Source organism: Cydia pomonella, chromosome 2 (assembly GCF_033807575.1).
Source record: "Cydia pomonella isolate Wapato2018A chromosome 2, ilCydPomo1, whole genome shotgun sequence".
In the NCBI taxonomy this organism is placed as follows: Eukaryota; Metazoa; Arthropoda; class Insecta; order Lepidoptera; family Tortricidae; genus Cydia; species Cydia pomonella.
The window spans coordinates 7,216,570-7,239,761 of NC_084704.1; the positions used below are offsets into that span (position 1 = coordinate 7,216,570).

General features: G+C 35.3%; 1 protein-coding gene across 3 annotated transcripts; it reads left to right on the top strand.

The window, feature by feature from the left end:
• The first annotated feature begins 1,802 nt into the window (after nt 1–1,802).
• Nucleotides 1,803–21,578, top strand: LOC133532583 (apyrase-like). Of its 3 annotated transcripts, XR_009801726.1 has the most exons (12): nt 1,804–2,086; nt 3,136–3,358; nt 4,892–5,089; nt 7,059–7,189; nt 9,360–9,507; nt 10,596–10,722; nt 11,053–11,207; nt 11,920–12,010; nt 14,638–14,784; nt 16,248–16,414; nt 20,438–20,604; nt 21,364–21,578. XR_009801726.1 is itself a non-coding variant. In XM_061871340.1 (11 exons), the coding sequence occupies exons 1-11, from the start codon at nt 1,992–1,994 to the stop codon at nt 21,499–21,501; spliced, it is 1,620 nt and encodes a 539-aa protein (XP_061727324.1). In that variant the 5' UTR covers nt 1,803–1,991; the 3' UTR covers nt 21,502–21,578. The 3 variants fall into 3 exon arrangements, 2 of the variants coding, with proteins under 2 accessions (XP_061727324.1, XP_061727316.1); XM_061871340.1 differs by lacking the exon at nt 16,248–16,414 and having other exon boundaries at nt 1,803–2,086; XM_061871332.1 differs by lacking the exon at nt 20,438–20,604 and having other exon boundaries at nt 1,810–2,086.
• The last annotated feature ends 1,614 nt before the right edge of the window (nt 21,579–23,192 follow it).

Sequence of the window (23,192 nt, forward strand, 5' to 3'; positions counted from 1 at the left end):
CGAATAAATGCCCTTACCAGGATTTGAACCCGGGACCATCGGCTTCATAGGCATATATTAAAGTAAGTAAATATGTATTTATTTATGTCACTATGTATTTCGTCGCCTAATACATAAATAAAAAAGATATGCTTAGCGTGGAGGTCGAGGCAGGTTAACCTTAAGATTGTACCGACAAAATATTAAGTTGTAGCGTATTTAAAGTATTATATTCGAAGATAGGCTAAATTGGATTGAAAATCGTATAAAGGGTGCGATGTCAATCCAATTTAACCTTATTGAAACAGAAGACCCTGGTCGCTTTATTCTTGCGATTCATTTCCCGGGTTCAAACAAAACGAATGGATGTCAAACGGCAATGACAAAGGGGTTTTACGTTGGTTTGAAAACAACTGTTAACTGAACTATCACTTTGGCACAATGTATAGTAAAGTATATTGTACCCGAGTATTTGTTCCTTCTACAGGGTTAATACTTGGTACCAACTAATTAAGAAGCAAATATTTGAGGAATCGATCGGATAAAGAACAGATCTGCGCTCCAAAACTGGTATCGCAGATGAAGGCCGCCAAGCTCAAATGGGATTGGGCAGGACATATCTGCAGGATGCACCCGGACACATGGGCCAAAATAGCACAACAGATCACCCGAGGCAGAGGCAAGCCAAAATCGATAGGGCAAGACGATCTGGACTCATTTTGTGGCGACTGACGGGAGCATACACAAAGCCGTGGCGGAAGACAGGGGAGGCCTTTGCCCAGCAGTGGGACACAATATAATAGGTTCATTGTCAATTATTGGCCACGGTTTAATAACTAAGCAATTGATTCGATGTATACAATTATATAGATAAGGTACGAGTATGTTTATATGTTTTATCGATTAAGCGCCTTTTGCACGGTGCACCAACCCGCTAACACGGGGTTAAAATGTTAACCTAGTGTCAAATTGCACTGGTAACCATGGTAACTCCAGGTTTAACCGGTTAACCCTGGATTAGTGGAATGGTGTAAATGAGCCTAAGTGGGTTTAATTAAACAATTTATTCGAATTTAATGAAGTACTTAAAAACATACTTGAGTATTAGGTATTTGGGTAAATCGCCAATTATTGGCCAATGTTTAATAACTGGCCACCTTACACTGAAAATGCATTCTATTAACCTATAAACATTTATACAGAATTTATTTTAGCGTAAGGTGGCTAGTTATTAAAGGGTGTCCAGTTATTGACACCTTATACTAAAAATGAACTCTGTTTATAGCTGAATAGAATTCGCTTTTAGTATAGGGTAGCCGATTATTAAATTGACGACTTACCCAAATACCTACAACTCAAATATTTTTTTAAGTACGTCATTATATTCGAATGAATTGTTCAATTAAATCCACTTAATCGATAAAAGATAACCTTATCTACTATAGTTATATCAAATCAATTGCTTTAGTGTTGTTGTACTCGAATCGATTGCAAATGCTATTACAGATATAGGTAAACCCATTTTAAGTCGGAAGGGGCGCGGGGCGAGTTTTGCGTGTGCTGGGCACAAAATGGCGGACTTAATGCCAAATGGCATTCTTTACCAGTCAACCATACCGCAGACCAGCTGTATGGTTGACTGGTTCCGTGCCAACTACCAGTCAACCATACCGCTATCTCAGGTATCTCTACCGTGTTGAACGTATAGCTATATTAGCTACGTCCCTGTCGTCAGTCACTGAAATAAGGAAGGTGTGTGAAACGCTTTATATTAAAATCTATTAAATATTGTCAATAAATAATAACACACGTGATTAACTAGAACGTATGCACTTAAATTATATGTTATCTATCTACCTTCTTTATTATAATGTGTTATCTCGATGACATTTATCTCTTAACTGTAATATCTAATCAGAATATTGTAATACATTGTTTTCTAAGCTTTATATCTCTCGCGTGCTTGCTGCAATGCGTGTACCTGCCTAAAATCGAATAGTATATTTTTTAAAATGTATTTAGTAATTTTAAGTGCGTGTTTGTTAGTGGTTAGTGGACAGGGGACTTATGAGTTAAATATATTACATTACAATGACTTCCATGCAAGGTGAGTTTGTTTGAATATTAAATTCGGTAAACTCATGCAGCACATACCAATAAATCGTGTCATTCACGAAAACGCGTGTCTAGACACGTAATGTCATGTTATTAAAGGTTAGATTTGACAAATCTGCGCGTCATCGTGGATGACACGAACTATATTGAATTTAATATACACTGAAATTAGTTTTTTTTTCATTGAAATGAAATGAAATGAAATGAAATAAAAGGCGGTAGTTGAGTTTTTTAATGACATAGACAGTCATAAAAAAGTGATTTCATAAAAAAGTCTTATTTCCGAACATAGACATCGATACATTTAATGAAATGACTATATTTAGTGTATTGAAAATGTGATGACGCCAAAGAGTCGTAATATAATGACCTGATTAAATTATTAAAGGAAAAATTATATTAAAAACACTGGCGAAATAACCTTTTCACCAAAATATAAATAATTGTTGAGATTTAAAATTGCCGTATAATTGTACCAAATTGTACATACTGTAAATTAGTTACTGAATTGATCGCTAGATTTCGCTTTTTAAAATGCAAACTAGCTAACGGTGTGTTTTCCTAAAATAATCGAGTCCGTTTCCATGGTCAAGTCAGTTACCAAAACTAAGGTGGCAGTGATGTAGTAGTAAAGTAACAGTGCTTCGTAACAGTAAAGTGAACCTTAACGGAGCTGTATTTAAGTGCGAATTTACAACAACCAGGTGTGAACACAATACATTAATATTGTAAAGTTTATGATTTACTTAGCATATATATTATTTATTAAAGGTAGCTTATAATATAATTAAACAAATAATATAATAAATATACTACTTAACCATGATGAAATTCATAATTTTGCATCTTTGCAATTTTGAATTTGATAAAGACAATACCAATATTACCATTCCAGTAATATTCATTATTTCTTCCGGTACCTACTGCATTATTTACTGAAAAATTCGACATTACAAGTACAACAGTACGTAGTGCATTACTTACATAATATTTGATAAATCAGTTCAACAATGTTTATTTCAATAATGATATTTTACCCAGATTTTTAGAAACAAGTCCGTGGGGGACTGTCTGTAACCCCGAAGCAGCTCCATGTATCGGAGGTTTCGCCCGCCTCACAACGGCGGTGCGCGATGGCTTGGAAAGGGAACCTCATTCCTTGGTCCTGAACGCTGGTGACAGCTTTCAAGGTACTATTTGGTACAATATATTGAGATGGAATGTAACTCAAGATTTTATGAATATGTTCCATCATGACGCGCATGTAAGTATCTCTTGCAACATTTATAACACAGTAACTCAGAATAATATACTACCGTACAGAAAAGAAACATACCTAACTACTAAACCTACAAAACCGAAGTTTGACAGCGATTTAGGGACGAATCATACTGTTCCTTTCTAGTGTATGACACTATCCCTTTCTGCCATTTAGGGTTGACAAAATTCAAGTCATTATCTTATCTGTAGTTATGCACGCATAAGGACGTCAAATTGTGCCAACCCTAACAATTGCTCGGAGCAATGCTGAGCTGAACGGAGCTGAGAATACCCGAAAGGATCAGTTTCGCCCCCTTAACTGTAATTAACGGGTGATAATTATTTCAGAGCTGTGACAAAATTCTCATATAACTTTTCACGATACTTTGTTATTATTAGGCTATAATGATAATTATTTACAATAACATTAATGTGTGTTATAATAGCGCCCGTGGTCAGCTTTTTGACGTAGTTTGGATATAATTCCATTTTCGGAGCATAAGTCTCAGTCATTTTTATTAGCTGGGCACAATTTTCAGCTCTCCAATTATTTTATACACTCAACTACTCAAACAGTCAAAAAAACTATCAATCAGTTTTGTGGAATTTCGGACTTTCTTACATACAAATGGTATATTATTGGAGTCCAAGAATTGTAATGTATGTCTGCTCAAACTTGTCCATAATACTTGTGTTAGATATTGCCTGGTATTGTAGAATTATTGCTAGTGTATCAACCATTTCCAGGTATATCAGTTTTGCTTAAAGGTAAATAACTTTCATCATCCAAACTGAATGATTTCCCTTTGTAATTTCGAGTCATCTAGCGACACTGAGACATAATGGTCGATTTTTACTGATCAGTGTATTCTTACCTTCTAGCAGCATTCCAGACCTACCTATCTTTTTTAATGATCAACACTTGTAAAATTTTGGCGGTATCTCGTTGGCTCATGGATTCCTATAATTAAAAGTTCTTTGGAGTCAATTCAGGCTTGCCTTGGTTATTTATCTTCGCTGGCCAGCCACTACCACTTTTGCGATTTACAGTCAAGGATGCAAGAATTCTATATATAGTAGAAACTGTTAAATTTTCTGTACTAAAATGACGCACCATGTCCCTTTTGTCCCATGTTTAAGTTAGAATTTTTAAATGGACAACACGTTTTCGCAGAGTTTCTTGTTTCGACACCATTCAAACAAAAACAACTGTTTGAAAAAATAAAACATTTGAAATTCAAGAATCTCAAAAGAATTAGCAACAACTTTATTTATTTATTTATGTTATTAACTGCATTTTCTGTTTATGTAGATAGTTTTCTGTTTATGTTTATAAGTCTACAGAAAATCATTCAATTTTTTTTTATTATCACTCGGTCTTATTGCACGCACATTCATTTTCGTTATCAAATAGTATCGTTGTGCAATTATCGTATTGTTTTTAAGTAATCCAAGTTATCATAACCCCCTGCCCATATTAATCAATCAAATGATCAAACCAATTATTTCAAACTTGAAAATTATTAATTATTTCTAGGTACTAGGTAACCATGAATTTGACAATGGAATTGAAGGAGTAGTGCCCTACTTGCAACATTTGGAAGCACCGATGGTTACCGCGAATATTATAGATGACGATGAGCCTACAATACAGGGTTTGTACCAGCCCAGTATCATAGTGGAAAAGAATGGAAGAAGAATTGGGATCATTGGCGTCATAATAGCTTCTACTAATGTAAGTAGTTGTAATCCTATAAACAAGCTAAATTAATTTCATATTTTATTTGCCTAACCAGCCTGCGTAGCTAACATGTTAATCGTTAACGTTCCGTAGCGTAGCGTAATCATCTCTCCCTATCACTCTACCATGTTAGTGCGACAGTCGTTTCGTTTCGTTCGCTACAAAGCGTTAACGATTGGCATGTTGGCTACGCGGGGAGTTCTATGAGTTCATTAATGATGGATTATTGTTCAGAGCTTTTGGGACAAAGTTGAGAGGATTTATGTTATTTTAATAACAAACAAACATTACGAAATATATTTTCAGAGAGCGTTGAGCCATTGTTAGCATAAATTAAAAGTTTTATTAACTTAAAAACAATGAATTAAATCTCATCAGATAGCTCTGATATGCTTTCGAAACGAAATACACCTACTACTCGTATCTACTAAATTAGGTCTAGACGATCTCGATAAAAACATTGAGATTATACCTTTAAAATTATTTGAAAAACAATACTCTTGTGCAACAGAAGTATACAAGCCGAATGCTTGAGAATCCGGTTGATTTTCATTTAAAATTCACGCAGCTGTATTCCGATTTTGATAACAGGTTATGAATTAGATCCGAATTAGTTATGGATCTGATCTCTCAGCGTCAAAAGTGACTCCTTCAACCAAAAGCGTCACTTTCCAGATAACCTGTTATAAAAATCAGAATAAGGTAGAAGTACTAGTGCTCGACGCTGTACTAGTCACCGACATGGGCACTTTATTTCATGGAAATTAGGTTAAATTTGAACAACGAAGATTTTTCTGTATTCGAACTTAATCCTTATCACTTTGACATAAAGTGTAAATGTCGAGTACTAGTGCAGCGTCGAGCGCTAGTACTTCTACCTTACGTCTGATTATCATTTTACTGACATTCTGCGCTACACGTTAATTAAAACTAGATGGGTAACTACTGTTTATAAATTATGTGAACAGACGACACGTTTCTTATCAAGTTCGCCAAACATAATAAAATTAAACAGTGTATACACATTAAGTAAAATTCATGTTTAAAACGGGTAAATTTGTTTGCTTATGGTGGACCGTGTTAATGAATCATATGCAGACGGTTAATAATTAATACTGTCTGTAAATATTCCAAAGAAAATAGGAGGATTTTTAATTGTCTGTACAAAGAGAATGTATAAAGGTGTAGCAGAAGAAGAAGTTGGAAGCAGACTTCGGTAGACTTTCTCTGATCAAATCGGGAAATCGTCAAGGGCACCCTAAACCGGCGAGCGTGTATGAGGAATGTTATGAAATTGAAGGAAGCGAAAGAGGTATGTCAGGATCGTAGCAAGTGATAATCCGTGGTCCCTGCCTATACCCCTTCGGGAATTATATGTATGTATGTATGTATGCACGTATGTATGTATGTATAAATCTTATATTACTCAACGATGTTTCACACTTCACACTACTTAAGAGGGAAGAATAGCTTTACGATCCTAAGGAAATAACGGTACATTTTCTATGAAATTCCATTTCAGGAGAAAATGGTTTCCACTAACTAAATCTTAAACACTTTGATTTTGATGTCGATCATTTAAGCATAATATATGCTAGGTTTATAGGTTTCGCTTTTTTGATTTTTTTTTTTGTTTTGCACGTTTAAAAAAAAGGGTTACCTATAAACCTAGTTTTCCTTGGTGTCAATAAAATGCAAAAAAAATCATGGAGAATGGAAAATATTTAGAAGTGGAAAAATTATTTCTCTTCTTATATGGACGAGTACGCTACGTGCTATACTTCCCTCTTAACCCTTTACCGCAAATGCAACCATATATGGCAGTTATAATATTCAACTTTATTGACATCTATTAAGGTTCAAATTTAAAATATTCTTATTAATATGCGTTAAAGGGTTTACGGCTAGTTGTCTGTGTGTTTATCAGGTAACATCAAAAACTAGCGTATTTTACATTTCTCAGATTCTTGCGTCAACTGGAAGGCTGCGTTTTACAGACGAAGTCGAGGTAGTGAGACAAGAGGCTGAGAAACTGCACGAACAAGGCATTGACATTATCGTGGTGCTGTCGCATTGTGGCATAGAAATTGACAGGTAATGTTTTTTTTTAAATATGTACATACATTTGCCCGGGTACCAGCTGGGAATTTTTCATTTGGGCATCTTCATTTTAACCCCCGACGCATAAATGTTGTATGTTTGACGCGAATGTATGTCTGTCTATTTGTCTGTGTGTCTGTCTGTGGCATCGTAGCTCTCCAACGGATGGACCGATTTAAAGAGAGTTTCCTTGCGGTAGGTCTTAGCTATGTTTGATAGATATCAATCTAGCAGTTTGAAGATTATCAGCTCTTTTCCAAAATTATGTAAGACACATTTGGCATCAAATGCATTTTTTGGTACAAAGCGTAGGGGGGTTTCTTAATATTTTCATTTAATAGTAATGTGTAGCACGTAATACAAGACTACAAGTATCTTTTTATATTTTTCAAATCTCAAGACCCTTTAGAGTAAATACGAAATTTTGGTCAGAGTTGAACCCAAAAGTATTATAGGTTAATTGTATTTTAACATCAAATTAAAACGTAAACCTCAGTTAGACCTGTGTTTTGCTTTAATTTAACGTAGCCTTTTCTCTCAAGTGTAAAACACAACGGTCTACGAATCCGTAAAGCTGAAGAGACCGGGATCGTTTGCTTAGGCCGTGTTTTGGGCGGCTCATTTAACGCTAAGGTCTCAGATCACATAAAGATTTTTTGAGAATTTAGTTGACGATATTTCTTTCACTCTGACTACTTTAATGGCTATAAACCTTTAAACGAAACATTTTTTACCACCAACGCGACAAAAAATCTCGTCATACAGGTACGAGTCTAATACCTATATCCGCCAATATATAACTAGCATTAAGAGCATGTCAGATGGTTTTGTCTTATAATATAACAATGGCGGCATTAGGTTTGAGTCACAGTAGCTGACTTGGCTACTTTTGTGATAAGTGACGATGCCATGGCTGCTAATTAGTACGTTTACTGACTGGGCTGATCAGAAAAACAAATAAAAGTATTTTCTGCACCTTATTTAGGTACCTAAATAGATTTTTATGTCCAAATGTTACGAACGCTTTTAGAATCCGGACAACTTAAGAAATTCTAACCATTTTAGTACCTATAACTACTCTGACAATTTTGTCCACATACTACACCTATTTCATTCGGCTTTCATGGAAATGCGAGGAATTAGAGGAGAGAACAAAAACAGGTTACGGCTGCAAAACCCTAGATAGAGGCCGAGTGGTCTAAATCCTCTTAACACCTAAGTTAATAACAAAGAGGTTTTGGTTGATTTACTATTGTGAATGTTGGGCTACTCGTAACATGAATCATAGTTTTATCCCCATGTATGTAAGGTTCGCTTTCCATACAAAAATCAATAGCTTTTTATGAATTTATTGTACACTATTACTACATAAATATGTGCGCATCTACTTTCGAATATTTGTTTGCGCTAAATGGATATACAAACTTTGTTTCATATAGAAATCACGCAAAAAAACGTTTTTATCAATGTAACACCAAAATAACGTTTTTTGCGTGATTTCTGTATGGAACTAAGTTTGTCTATCAACTTAGCGCAAATGAATTTTCAAAAGTAGATAGATGTGCACATATTTGTAAGTATAGTACCTAATCGTGTGTATTGACTTCATAAAACACAATTGTTTTTTCTATGGAAAACTACAGATTCCATTAATTAAAACTCTGTTGATACATTAATACACCAATAGCATTTTCAGTTCATAAGCGTATTCTGATTTTAATAACAGGTTTTAAATTGGATCAGGAATAGTTATTGATCTGATCTGACAGTGTCACAAGTGACATTTATTCAAGCTAAAACGTCACTTCACAATTGACACTGACAGATCAGATCCATAACTGATCCAGATCCAATTAATTGCCTGTTATTAAACTCAGAAGACGCCTGTATGGAGGGTGCCCACACTGTGATAACCATGTGTTAATCGCTTAAACTTAAGCGATTCGACTTGGTTTATCGTTATTTCTCGATAGCAAGCACAGTGGATTCCAGGAAATTGCATAACGGTTTTGAGATTATTACATAAGCGTTTTAACTGTAAATTTGGCAAATTATATATAAATTATAATACATATTTTCCTTTAGAATTAACAAAACATAATTCACATTGTAATTAATATGAAATAAATTAAATGAAATCAAACAAAATTACATTTTATTTCAGAGCAATAGCATTCCATGGTGGTCCATATATAGACATAATTGTTGGTGGCCACAGTCACACGTTATTGTACAACGAAGATCCTCCGGAAAATAGCGCCTTCGTCCCCCAGGGACCTTATCCTGTGGTGGTCGAACAGGAGACAAGACAGGTTCGTATATAAAAATCGATCAAGTGCGAGTCCGTTTAACTCGCGCACCGAGGGTTCCGTACGAACTTTCAATTATCTCATCTGACAATAAACACGAAAAGTTTTTTGACCATAAGTATACTAAGCATAATTGTAAACAGCGCCATCTATCGGTAATTTACTAATTTGCGCGACCTGTGTGGTGTATGTTGGTATTTTTGGGCTATTTTTTTATTATAGGACACAACTTTTTTTTTTTTATAGGATGTTATAAACTCATAGAAATGTCAAATAAAACACCCGCAAAGAAGTTTGAATTGCAAATAAAATCTAAAAACGTTTTTTGATAATAATAAAAAGTTATCAAGATAAAGGTGTGATTATATATTTATTTCCTGTAATATTTATAATAATGGTAATGTCATGTAAAAATTAGTACATTTTTCGTTCGTAAACTTCGGAGAGAAATGGTGGGGGGGGGGGGGTTCACATTATCCTTCAAATATTTTTTTTTCCACTATGAAAAAAAAAATGTTATGGAATGTTCAATTTGAGGTCTTTGAAATATACCTACCTCATTTGACCCAGTACCTAGACCTTAAAATGTAGGCCCCCTCTGCTAAAATCATTTACATCATTTGCTGAGCATTTAAATTTTCACAGTAAATTAAAAAAAAAAGTTAAAAAAATATACTTTCAACGCGTAGTTGTCGAGATATTTCGCAATGAGACAGACAGACGGATGGACAGTCGCAGCATAAAGTTTCCTAAATAGGGCAAAGACAAAGACGTTGGCGCTTGGCGATATAATTATAATATTATGTAGTTAACCAGCTTTAGTAAAAATAGTAACTTTTTTTATGTGTGGTATGTATATATAGTATGTTAATCGCTTGATAAAATAATCGATATGTCAAGCCCGTTTAACCGATACAATGTACCAGTCTGTTAAAAAAAAAGTACTATCGCATACGAGTAACATCCTCTAATAGTTGTGCCGAACTGACAATATAATACGCCATCGAGGATACTAAATAGGAAAAAAACTGGTATAATGACGCCTGTAGGCATCCATTTTTTGTTTGAATAACGTTTTTTTTGTTTTAAAGGTGTTGATAGTACAAGCAGCGGCCCACACTCAGTATTTGGGTGAAATCAAGTTGTTCTTTGACGACGCTGGGAATCTTCTCGATTGGGAAGGCAATCCACACTACCTGGGAAATGAAGTAGCGCAAGGTACATAGCTATTTCATTGAAGTTAAGACTTCGATTTTTTCTTATAGTTCGTGACTTCGTGTCATCCACGATGACGCGCAGATTTGTCAAATCTAACCTTTAACGGCATGGCAATACGAGTCATGGCACGCGTCATCGTGAATGACAACATCACCATTCATTGTTTTTGGCATGAAAAACAAAACAGTCAACAATCCGGCTTATACAAAAAATACACTTCGTCACATATTTTGGGAACTTTAGTTACTAATTTTTGTTTCAAATGGCTCAAAACACAAAGTCCTATACACATAAGTACACTATAGTTATTATATAGTGTTTTATTTTCAGCACCGGATGTTTTGGAGAAAATCGCCTATTATCTCCCCCAAGTAGATGACTTGGCACGACAAGAAGTGGGGTCATCCATGGTCCACCTTGATTCCAGCTGTGCTTGCGGCGAATGCAATCTGGGCAGTTTCATCTGTGACGCCTTTATGCATGCTGTAAGTTTTTTTTTTATACTACGTCGGTGGCAAACAAGCATACGGCCCGCCTGATGGTAAGCAGTCTCCGTAGCCTATGTACGCCTGCAACTCCAGATAAGTTACATGCGCGTTGCCGACCCTAGCCCCCCCCCCCCCCCCCCCCCCCTCATTGAGCTCTGGCAACCTAACACTATGAGTAGGGTCTAGTGTTATTTGGCTGCGATTTTCTGTAAGGTGGAGGTACTTCCCTAGTTGGGCTCTGCTCTAGATCTGGAATGACATCCGCTGCGCTTTGCCCTACCACACAAAGCGATATGACATTCACAATGCCCATACCACTCTTTTGTTTAAGGACGTACCCGGGTCCTTAAACTACGTACTCCGTTTAAATTACTCTGGGGCAAAATCTGCTGTTTTTCAGCCGGTTGAATGCGGGTTTACTGGAAATTTTGGAAATAGAACAAAGACCATCAGTACTTCGTTTCGTGTTTCATAATAAGCGAAACCAGAAGATAGCGACGCTTAACGATCTTTCTTTGGCGTCCCTTATCCCTTATAGACCTTGCTCGGAACAAGTGTGCACGTTCGCTGGGAAGGACAGCATGTGCATCATCGTTTGGGGAGCCCACTTACCATCTAGGGACGTGTACTCTTAAGAGATAGTCGTTTCTTATTTCGTGATTGTCTTAAATTAATAATTATTTCACCAATACATTGGTAATGCTTTCAGGCCTTGCCATTAGCCAAAGAAGGTAACTGGAACTACGCACATTTCTGCGTCATCAACCAAGGCGGCATACGTGTAGACATTGAGCCAGGAAGTAAGTGTTGATAATTATTACAAAATATTGTATAATGAGTGTGGGCTGACAAAACATTAAATAGGTGTACACTTATTAGATACGAGACAATCATTCATACCATAAAATTATTATATTTTTCTATCAATGTCAAGGTTGGGGATTTATGGGGATAATAGGTACACTTGTACAATATATGTAAGTCAATCTTTTTGCAAAAAATGGTTTACCTTAATACCTACTGCTAGTTACCGAAGATGGAACATTGTACAATTAGCATAAAGAAAAGAAGAGAAAACATTATTCAAGTAAAGCACGCATTAAAACCTTAAGACGTTTGTTGTACAGTCACGTCTGAAAATATCGGTACGAAAAATGTACCAAATATATGTATACACTACCTTAATAAATAGGCAATAAAGTCGTGTATACATATTATTGGCACTTTTTACGTATCGATATTATCAGACGTGACCGTACTTAAAATATAATTAATACTCTTTCTTGGAGGCCACAAAAATTATATAAACAGATAATCACATATTATTACAGTATACTTTACAAATCGAAAGTGATCGAAAAATGGTTTCCAAATTGTGAAGAAAATTTACTATTACCTACATAATTCTTGACTTTCCTACTTCCATCCAAATGTTGAAATTAAAAATAAGCTTTTAATATTCACACACTCGTAAATTTATTACAATTATTTTCCCATGATATCGATAATTTTGTATTTTTAGAATGCTAGTGATATTTTTTCGTCGTACGCTGAAAATCGGTAGGTAAATACCAGTTATTCATATTCGTCATTTTAACATGAAACTATGATGAAATATCATTGAAAAGTTATTTTTGTAGTAAAAATATTTATGAATAATAAATAAATAACGTTATTCATTTATTTTCAGACCAATATTATACGCATTGTTACAAAAAAGATAATAAAAGGTTCAGTGAATAAGTGCGTGAAATAATTACATAGTAATACAAATCTAGCAATTAATGACACAATATGAAATTAATGAGAACGCCACACACAGTCATGTCGGCAACTTACAAAAAGCGTACATTCGCTAAGTACACGACGGGTGCTGCCCTCATGTTGTGGGTTTTTCTACGTTAAATCTTATGGAGTAAAATTAGTTCAAACGGCTGCCGCGTGTCGCTAGTACACTTTATGTGGGACATCCCATAAGATTAAGTGCGTTTGTAACAATCAGCGGCACTTCTCCCTCCACCGACTTCGCCCCTTGCCAATAACCCCTTGCTTTTTACTAATTACGAGTGGCAAACTTCTATCGCTTGTATTTCGAAAACACATTTCGTTGTATTTACAAATCATAGTAAGAGGTATAATTACAATAGTGTAAAGATTTTTTAGGAATGGTCATTTGAGTAGTTGCAATAGCATCCAAAAACACTTAATGTCAAACTAGCCAGCATTGCCTCCAGGGCTATCTTTGCCCACAAACAGAATTTTAAACAAATTCATTTATGGAGATAAATGTATTACAGTTATAATAACACTTCTATTTTTAGCAGAAAATTGATTATCTTTGATTATTTGTTACAACACTATACCGGGTGTTTCCTGTAACACGAGCAAATAATTAAACCATATATTGTACTCCTAAAACGATATAACTTTTGAATAAAAACTTTTGAAAATTATGAAATCTTTAGATTTTAACTTTTTCATACAAATTTAATATTATTTTCAATGTACGCTGACATCAATGTGTTTGACGTTGCTTGTCACGGTTTGAACGTAACAAAATTCGCAATACATTGCGTCTTAGAATTAACTTCAATGTGTAATAAAATAAGTTGTTGAACAAATGTTGATCAGTTTGAGGAGTACAGCATACAGTTTAATTTATTGCTTAAACACCCGGTATAAGACGCATATGTGCTTTGCTCAGGAATTTTCAGGGAGTTGACAAAAAGAGTAAGTAACTACATTTTTTAGGCAAATAATTGTTGAAATATTGATGCAAGTTTAAAGAAATGGAGAAGCCTAAATATAAATAATTCCAGGTCCATATTCGTAGTTTTATAAATAAATACTGTATTACATTTATCTCAGTATTCTTTGTTTAGAGGTTTTATCCCTTTGAGGTTTTTAAACCTATGAAACGTACAGCAAAAATATATTTTTGGCCATTAAACTATTGTAATAGATTTTTTCCAACTTTTGCGAATGCTGTATGCGAAAGTGCATGCATTGCCCACCCATTTTGTAAAGAGGTTTACGTATTTAAGTCTAAAATGTTTGAAGAGAACGCTAGGATTACCCTTAATCTTTAAGTAACCCTTGTTTTGACAACTTTCGAGCAGTATTTCCATGTGAAATTGACATGGGCAATGTTGGCAAAAACTTGAGATGACTTCTAACACCCTCAAATTGCCAAAAACGAAAAATCCTAAATGATGATAAAAAAAAATCAAATAAAATTATGAGTATTATCATAATGTATGCAATATGCAAGAAAAAATGCATCTGAGCTTTTCATAGAATTTTTGTCAGAATGACTTGCTTTTTCGAAAAAATCGGGCAATGTTGGCTAGTTTGACGGTATCAATTTTTCATACTAATTTCGATTAACTATATTTTCAAATAGTTTATTTGTCCTTTCTTATTACAGGAATAACATTCGAAGCCATGCTTCTATCGACTCCATTTGAGAACAACGTGGAAGTTTTCCAGTTAAGAGGCGACCATATTATGGAAATGCTGGAGTTTTCAGTCGCCAATGATCCTTATAACGGAGCGAGAATGCTTCAGGTTTCAGGTACCACTTTAGATAAATGTGCCTAATGCATATCAAAATCTAGGCATATTTTTGACCGGCATATGGGTGAGATAGCGATATGATGAGCCAACGTCACTTTTTGACACCATGCAATAAAACATACAAAGCACATGCAGATGCAGAGAGATATGACCCTCCTCCCCCCCCCCTTGCATAGACTGATTATATGGGGGGGGGTCACCTCTCTCTGCACATGACTGAACATTAGAAATAATATTTGTTGTAGCAAGGAGATTAAGTACTATCCAAATAAATATTAAGTAATATTATTAATTCTGTCGCGGAACTACACAAATAAATGCCATATTTTTTACCCGTTATAATCCAATAAAACTTAATGAGGTTTAGTAGTGGCGCGTTGAACATATATGTATGCAATATTTAGTTCGTGTTTTATTTGAAACTTGTAAGACAAGGTTGTCAGTAAAGATATCTCTAAATAGGCAACTAATAGGCCTAGCACAAGAAGGGCGCGACATTATTTCGCCCGCAAGATAGAGATTAGAGAGGGAGTCTGTAATTACTACGGTTAGAAAAAGACGAGTGGTACTTTATCTCGCGAGAGAGTGCTAGACCCACACAAGTGGCGATCAAGTTCTACCACACTACCCATGAATGAGTAGGTACTTACATCGCTTTCAACAAACCAGGGGGCTATTTGTAAGATCAATGGGACTACATTGGCACCTAGGATATAATGATATAACTAATTTTTGAATATGCTCCAGGCGTCGTCGTGAATGACACGATCCATAGAACGAACGAACGTATCATATACCCGATAGCCTCCATCACTCGGTCAATATACACATAAACAAATATTCATTAACAAATATTTGCAATACTCTATGTGTAATCACATACTCCTACGCTAATTATTTACTATAACCGCTATTTTATTTGGTTTGTTTCGAGCTTAAGCTTATATATCTAACCGATACTTGTTAGAACGTGGCGTCACGTTCTAACAAGTATGTGAGTGCGAAAGGGACACATGACAAGTGATAAAAAGGCGACCATGATACCGCTGCTGCAGGGGCAGCATGGTTCCATTTTTATCACTTGTCACTATGCCCGTCACTTTCGCACTTACATACTTGTTAGAACGTGACAGGCATGGTGACAAATGATAAAGAGCCGACCATCTTAGCCCTACTGGCACCTACCTGATGACCGATCTAGCCTAGTCGGTAGTGACCCTGCCCACGAAGTCGATAGTCCCGGGTTCGAATCCCAGGAAGGGCATTTATTTATATTTGTTCCTTAGTCATGGGAGTTTTCTATGTATATGTGTTTATATATATAAATATGTGTATACCGTCGCCTAGTACCCATAGTAAATGCTTTGCTTAGTTTGGGGCTAATATTTATTTATTATTATTTATCTGTTTTTCGTCTTAATGTGATGGTGAAACTGCTAATAGCTTGCTTAAACTCTTCAGGGCTCCATGCAGTCTTCGACGGTTCCAAGCCAGTTGGCAGCAGGGTTATCACAGCAACCGTTCGTTGCATAGACTGCAGCGTCCCAATCTACGAGCCTTTAAGATTAGACAAGAATTACACAATAATCTCTCAAAGCTTCCTCGGTGACGGAGGCGACGGATTCTCTGTAAGTGACAATCATATTGAGTGTTATTGTGCATGTATATTGCTTGGCTTTGTGGTGTTGATTTGGGTTTAATAGTGTTATTGATATTGGCGCTTCTGACAAATATTAGCGTAGGATTATGTTATAAGCAGTTTCAAGGCTTCTGATTATACTGAACTACGAATAATTCATTACCTTTAGTTTATTGCGTTGGAAATCAAAACACCTGTTATACACACTTAGGCGTGGTGATCGTTATGTGTCTATGTGTACTGTATATACGCACACAATGAAAACAGGTAATTTGTATGGAGATGTCATTAATACAAAAATAGTGAAACTTGATTCAAACATTAGTTGAATTACTTATTTGTAGTGATCGTTAACGTTTTAATTGCATAGCAGCGTTGTTGATTTAACTCAATACGTAAAGTAAAATTCAGCTGAAATTATTAAGTCAAATTAATATCCTTTATATGAACTTAAATTGACAGTCTCCTTCAAAATTGTTACTTTAATTTTCCTTTAACTCGACTACACTGTCACGAAAAAAGAAGTCTTACCGATAACTACTTATGTGTCGTAAATTTTTTCGCCTTTCCTTTTAATTTATGCTAAGCAGAAAAAACAACAATAAGGGATTCCATGTTTTCCCAATATCAAAATAGACGCTAGATGTCGACTACGAAAATAATCAGCGTTTTGGTAAGATAATTTGGTATGGAGTGAGCACTCTATGCTTACTTATTTCTCCATGGCAATATTCATATAAATATCTACTTTTAAATGATGAGACATTAATATATATAAATAAATTATGTTTGGCGTTTATATAGGAAGAAATAAGGTATATTAAACTATCATATAATTTTTTTTTACGATGAAATCTATGAACAAACCCATAATCGCCGTCCTTATTACTCATACTCAAAAAACAAGGAAGGACTTTATAATGAAGAAGTTCTCCTACGCATTTATAATATATTATAATATTAAAACATTCATTTTACCTTTGTCTTTTCTTCCAATATTCGTTCTTTAATATATTTTTAATACTGTGTCTGAAACGCTTTGCATAAAATTGTTTTCCTAATATGGAACGCCATACCCAATAAGGAAAGTACTTTGCCCTGCTTACGGAAATATAAAGACAGAGTCATCGTATTATTAAATACATTTTCGATATACAAGACTTTATATACCACATTTCCATATTTGAGTACAGAAATGGTCAATAGGTCGACCATAACTTCGAATTTTGAGTAGCAAAGCGTACCTTACTATATATTAAAAAGAAAATATCCATCATTATTATATTTATATTATGTATTCTATAAATATGTGGTAGTTTATATCTTGTTATTATTTATTTATATAGTTTATAAGTATGGTTTTGCTTATTTTTATTCATTCAATATTTTTTTTTTCCTGCACCAATTCTAGGTATCTCTGTTTGGCCCTATGGTTGACTGGTAGAGAATGCCATTTGGCATTAAGTCCGCCATTTGTACATTGTTGTATATATTTTGTGCAATAAAGTTTAAATAAGTAAATAAATATTAGACACTAATAAAAAAAAATACGTTTCATAACAACAGATACCTATATATATACCTACATAAATGAATGACTTGTAAAACCAGATAAAACTAGGGTTTTTTTATATATTTGGGGATAATCTTACTCAGATCTACCTAGCCCCAAACTAAGCGAAGCTTGTACTAAGGGTACTAGGTGACTATATACATACGTATACAGATAAATACAAACTTATATACATAGAAAACATCCATGACTCAGGTACAAATATCTGTGTTCATCACACAAATAAATGCCCTTACCGGGATTCGAACCCGGGACCATCGGCTTCATAGGCAGGGTCACTACCCACTAGGCCAGACCGGTCGTCATTGTAAATAAACATGGATGTCGAATTGGCTGAGCATAATTACCCCACACAAGTCGAGCTTTAGTGGACGGAGTGTCAAAATTGAGCTAGTGAGATTTTTAGTTCGCAAATGACGGCACATTGCCACAGCCGACGTACTAAGAAGTATATGTTGCTTATATTTATAACTATGCAAGTATTATATTAATAAACTTATAGTGTTAGTACCAGACAGTCTACCAACAGGAAGAGATGGCGGGATATCGTGCGAAGTTGTGTCCGCGTCTACTACCGATGGGAGCGCCTCAAAGTGACCACGATTGCTCTGCCAAGAGCGAAGCGACAGAGAAAAAGATAGTGTTGACTCCGTAAGCTGTGTAGGTAGAGAGACTACATAATTATAAATGATAAAAATACTACAAATAACTACAATGCAAATACTCTTTAAGTATTGCACACCTCAATAAAAACAATACAGAGAGAACAGCATCAGAAGTAGAGGTAAACAATAGGCGGTCTTATCGGTTAAAAGCAATATCTTCCAGACAACCTTTAGGCAGCTTAGAACTGTTTTAGAGATAGGGAGAGACTTACATTATAAGGGAGGAAAACGACATTCCTAGGTATAGGACGTGATGCTGTACGTAGGATACTTGCATAGTTATAAATGTAAGTCACGAATTAATGTCACTGACTAAACGAATATGCTTTCTTGTGCTATTCGTTCGAACAAACACTGAAAAAATGATGGGATCACCTTTAACGTATAATTTTGTCGGCACCATATTATTTCGATTTCTTTTTATGAGGACAGATACATGGAGATGATGTTGTGCCAACTTATAACGCGTTATTGCCAGCGCAAGCCACGCGCTACGAGCATGGCCGGTAATACGAGAAAATCCGTATGTAACGAAAAGTGCTTACGAACATAGAACCCACCTAGCTGGTCGTTGGCAGTGAATGTTTTGAAATAAACTAGTGATAGCAAAGACTTTCTAAATGACAACAATGACTGACAAGCGCCATACAACGGCTGGTGCCCAACGAGTGCCTAATCGTCATTGTAGATCGCGCAATTTTTTATGTTTGCATTTTAACTTTATCCCTTTAACTACTGACATCCCGCTGATATTTATCACTTCATAATTTAAGATTTTCTGACTGGTACTGGTACAGAAACAAAAACAACTAATCGTGTGCCTTACAGGAACTGGTTGAAAATATAGTTCAAATCCGGTAACCGTCACGAACTTTTAGTAGTTAATGCACTTGGGCATGAAGCCGGGACATCAAAACTTCCCGGGCGCGAAGGTCTTCCATGTGATGGGATAAATAATTACCGTATGTAATCCGCCGTATGATACATTTAACGACCGCTATAGTGTAAAGGCTGAGTCTATCGGTTGCATTAGAATCCTTACAGATATTTACATCTTAAATTTAGAACTAAACATCCATGGGCTGTGATTATTCTCTATGATTTCAGGTCAAATTTACTATGGTCAAAAGAAATAACTTATTTCTATCCGACATATTTCTGTGACCATAAACATGAGCTGGTAGACATTTCACATTATTTCAGCAACAGCACGGGTATCTTATATAGGTTAGCCTAGTTAAGGGTTGTCCGGGTGACAGGTATGAATTAACGATACGATGTAATTACTTCTTTCGGAGGCTTGATTACATAAAAAGTATTCAAAATTACAAGACTTCGTCAACTTTAAAGTCCCATTATTTACATAAAAATAAATTAAAAACTTTTTAAATAAAAGAAACGTATAAAAATTGCTCTTTATTGCATGAAACCGTCTACAATTTTTTTTCAATGTCACCATTCTCCTTGACATTTTCAAGAGTCAACGCTACAGCGAATCACATCCAATATTTTTATGATCGACCAATCGTGTTTTGAGTTACTAAAAAAGGACTTATATTCTGAAGAACTGTGATTAGTCCGTTATTAAATTAATTTCTGTTTCAAGTGGATTTTTTGTTTGAAGCTATCATGTGTTTTACGCTGAATAAAACCAATGCAAGTAATATTACAAAAAGAAAAAAAAAACAATTATGGCATATTTGTGTAGTTCCAAAACCAGTTACTTCCATATTTGTCTTCCCTAGCTTTATTTTATCCAGGATTTATTCCACAGGCATTCAAACAGTGTTTGACGGGTCCCGGCCCAAGGGCAGCCGACTTGTCAGCGCGTCCGTCCGCTGTGTAGATTGTGCCGTCCCTAGATATGAGCCTCTAGTCCCGGGAAACTATTACAGGGTTATCACCCCCGACTTTATAGGAGCAGGTGGAGGGAATTTCACAGTAAGTTTTGTGCCGCTGTAAATGGGTTATATGCAGATTTCGCTCCGTATATATGTTACACTTATTATGTTAAAGGTATATGTTACTTTATATTGTTTTTGTTATTGTTTGGCATGAAACATTTCTAGTGTGATATGATTTTGTATCTTAGCGTGCTTATTTTTTATGTTTTATATATTATCTTACCGCAAGTCAGAATTATAAGTCTTCCTTTTCGAAGTTTTTAAAGCTACCAATTTTTATAAATGCGATTTAATGGGCCATGATGATTTTTATAGGTACAGTCAGTCAAGAAAGTGGTTTAACACTTTTCGACTCTATTACTTGACAAATAGAGTCGAAAAGTGGTTAAACACTTTATTGGCTGACTGTACTAAAATGACTTCAGTATTACTAGTGCCAAAGAGAATTTGAGATAGAGATGGATTGTAAAAAAAATTATAGTCACACAAGATGCCGCCATATCTTTGGCCTAGCTCTAGTAGATGGCACCACTTTTTGATATTTAAGAAATTGAACACATATCAGTGAAAGAATAAGGATCAAAGTCAAATGGCGTTCTAAAAGTTTTAATCATTTGTCGAAAGATGGCAGTAAATTTACTGTGGCTACAAAGTTTAGTTTGACAATCCACCTGTATTTCAAATTCTCTTTAAACTAGTACTATAAAAATATTCCAGTATAAATAATTATGCTTGTATTAGTTATTAAATTTTAACATTCCAGCCACCAAAATTACTAATATTCATTTTTTTTCAGATGATTTCTGAGAACCGCTTTGACGTTGAAGTGATAGGAGTGGACTACGATGTGTTACAAGATTACATAAGGCACCAGTCGCCAATTTTCAAGGATGTCGACGGTCGCGTAGAAATATCCAACCCGTGCAGTGACTAAATATAAAAATATTACATAATAAGTACATAAACTGTGTTTTATATACCAGAATATTATATGACATTTTAGTTGGCCAAGCGAATAATTTTTTTTATACTAATCGCAATATATATATAAATTATTTGAATAAGCGCATGCATAATACGAAATCTGACCTCAGGAAATGATAATTGAAAGTGAAAGAAAGACATGTTACAATGAATACGAGTATCAATGTCTTCGCTTCTGACTTATATCACTGCCCCGGCAGGATACCGGCGCATGAAAAAATTTAATAATAATTATTTCTTTAATTTCCTGCTAAGCTAATTCTTTATATTAATTCCTTTGATTTGAAAGTAATTACGGTTGAGACGTGACAATCACCATGTGTTGACTTTACGTGATTATTTAATTACCCAATCAACGAAAGCCCAGAATGTTCGTTAGTAAAATATTTTAATGTCGCAGGAATGTAATAATTTTTTTTATGTTGTTGGCACGTGGACGGGTGTCGGAGGATTTTGAGAAAGTCAGAGACAAACAGCGTGTGCTTTGTATCGAATATATTTGGAAAGTAAAATTATTGGTTACAGCGCCACCTATGGAATGTACAGGGAACTACGTACGTTTATTGGATGCGTATCGATTATCTAAAAGCCGTCTAGGGTTCGATTGAGTATTTAATATAAAGGTTAAGAAAGATGGCGCTGTTAACTTACCAAGTTAACATATGTGTTTCTGCTACTATTACTACTGTCAGTTATGGTTGCGATTGTTGGTGCAAACTGTAAGCGTAGTTAAAGAGTTCCCGTATTCAGCTGTGTGATTTAACGAGTACGGGCGTAAGTCTGACACCATAATCTTTCAACGCATTTTTGTTCGACCTGGTAGCCTAGCCAACGTGCCAATAGTTTACGCTCTTTGGCGAACGAAACGCAACAGTAAGACCACCCTGTCTGTCACCCTAAAATGAAAGAACGATAGAGAGGATGACTACGCTGCGCTACGGAGCATAAACGATTGGCACGTTGGCTAGGCACCCTGCAGTTGGCTCATTACATATTTGGGTGCTTGTACCGAACGACTTTACTAACAATAGTGTTCAGTTCTGTGGACTACGTAAAGTTAACAACTCGGGTACACATGAATGATCCCATTTGTCTTATTTTAGTCTACAGTACTGAAAAAATGTATCACGCTTTTAAAAGTGTATCGTTAAAATTTGCTTTAGATTTCCTTAACTTTGCTATTTCTACAGGAAAGACGCGAACGAGTTAACCATACCGTAAAATGTAAGATAAGATAATCATTTATTTCATTTCAATCTTAGTTGGTAAATACACAGTGGTCGATTCCTCCTATTAGGTATGAAATACAACTTACGCATACTAAGTGCCTTACAAGGTGCATACAGTTCTGAAGTGGGGTATCCTCGTGGCTTAAAGTACATAGTTTTAGGAGGTACCTCTGCCATGTGTACCTCCTAAAAACTATTGTTATTGCCTTTAATGACGTTTTTATACTAGAGCATATACTAAATCTGGTAACCACCAAAATCAGGCGGTTATAGCGCTCCAATATTGAATGACCATAATGCAATTTTCAACTTCATTGAAAACTGGGAAGTTTGTCAAACTTATTTCGGCAAATAGCACAATAGCACACACTCTAGAGTGACTACACGTACTGAATGAATGCCTGAAATTAAT

Bases quoted from the DNA above. Each gene is read 5' to 3' on its own strand.
- LOC133532583 (XM_061871340.1), top strand. From the start codon at position 1,992: ATGTATTTAGTAATTTTAAGTGCGTGTTTGTTAGTGGTTAGTGGACAG. The intron at 5,090-7,058 runs GTAAGTAGTTGT...TACATTTCTCAG, and splicing joins TCATAATAGCTTCTACTAAT to ATTCTTGCGTCAACTGGAAG. The intron at 11,208-11,919 runs GTAAGTTTTTTT...TAATGCTTTCAG, and splicing joins GTGACGCCTTTATGCATGCT to GCCTTGCCATTAGCCAAAGA.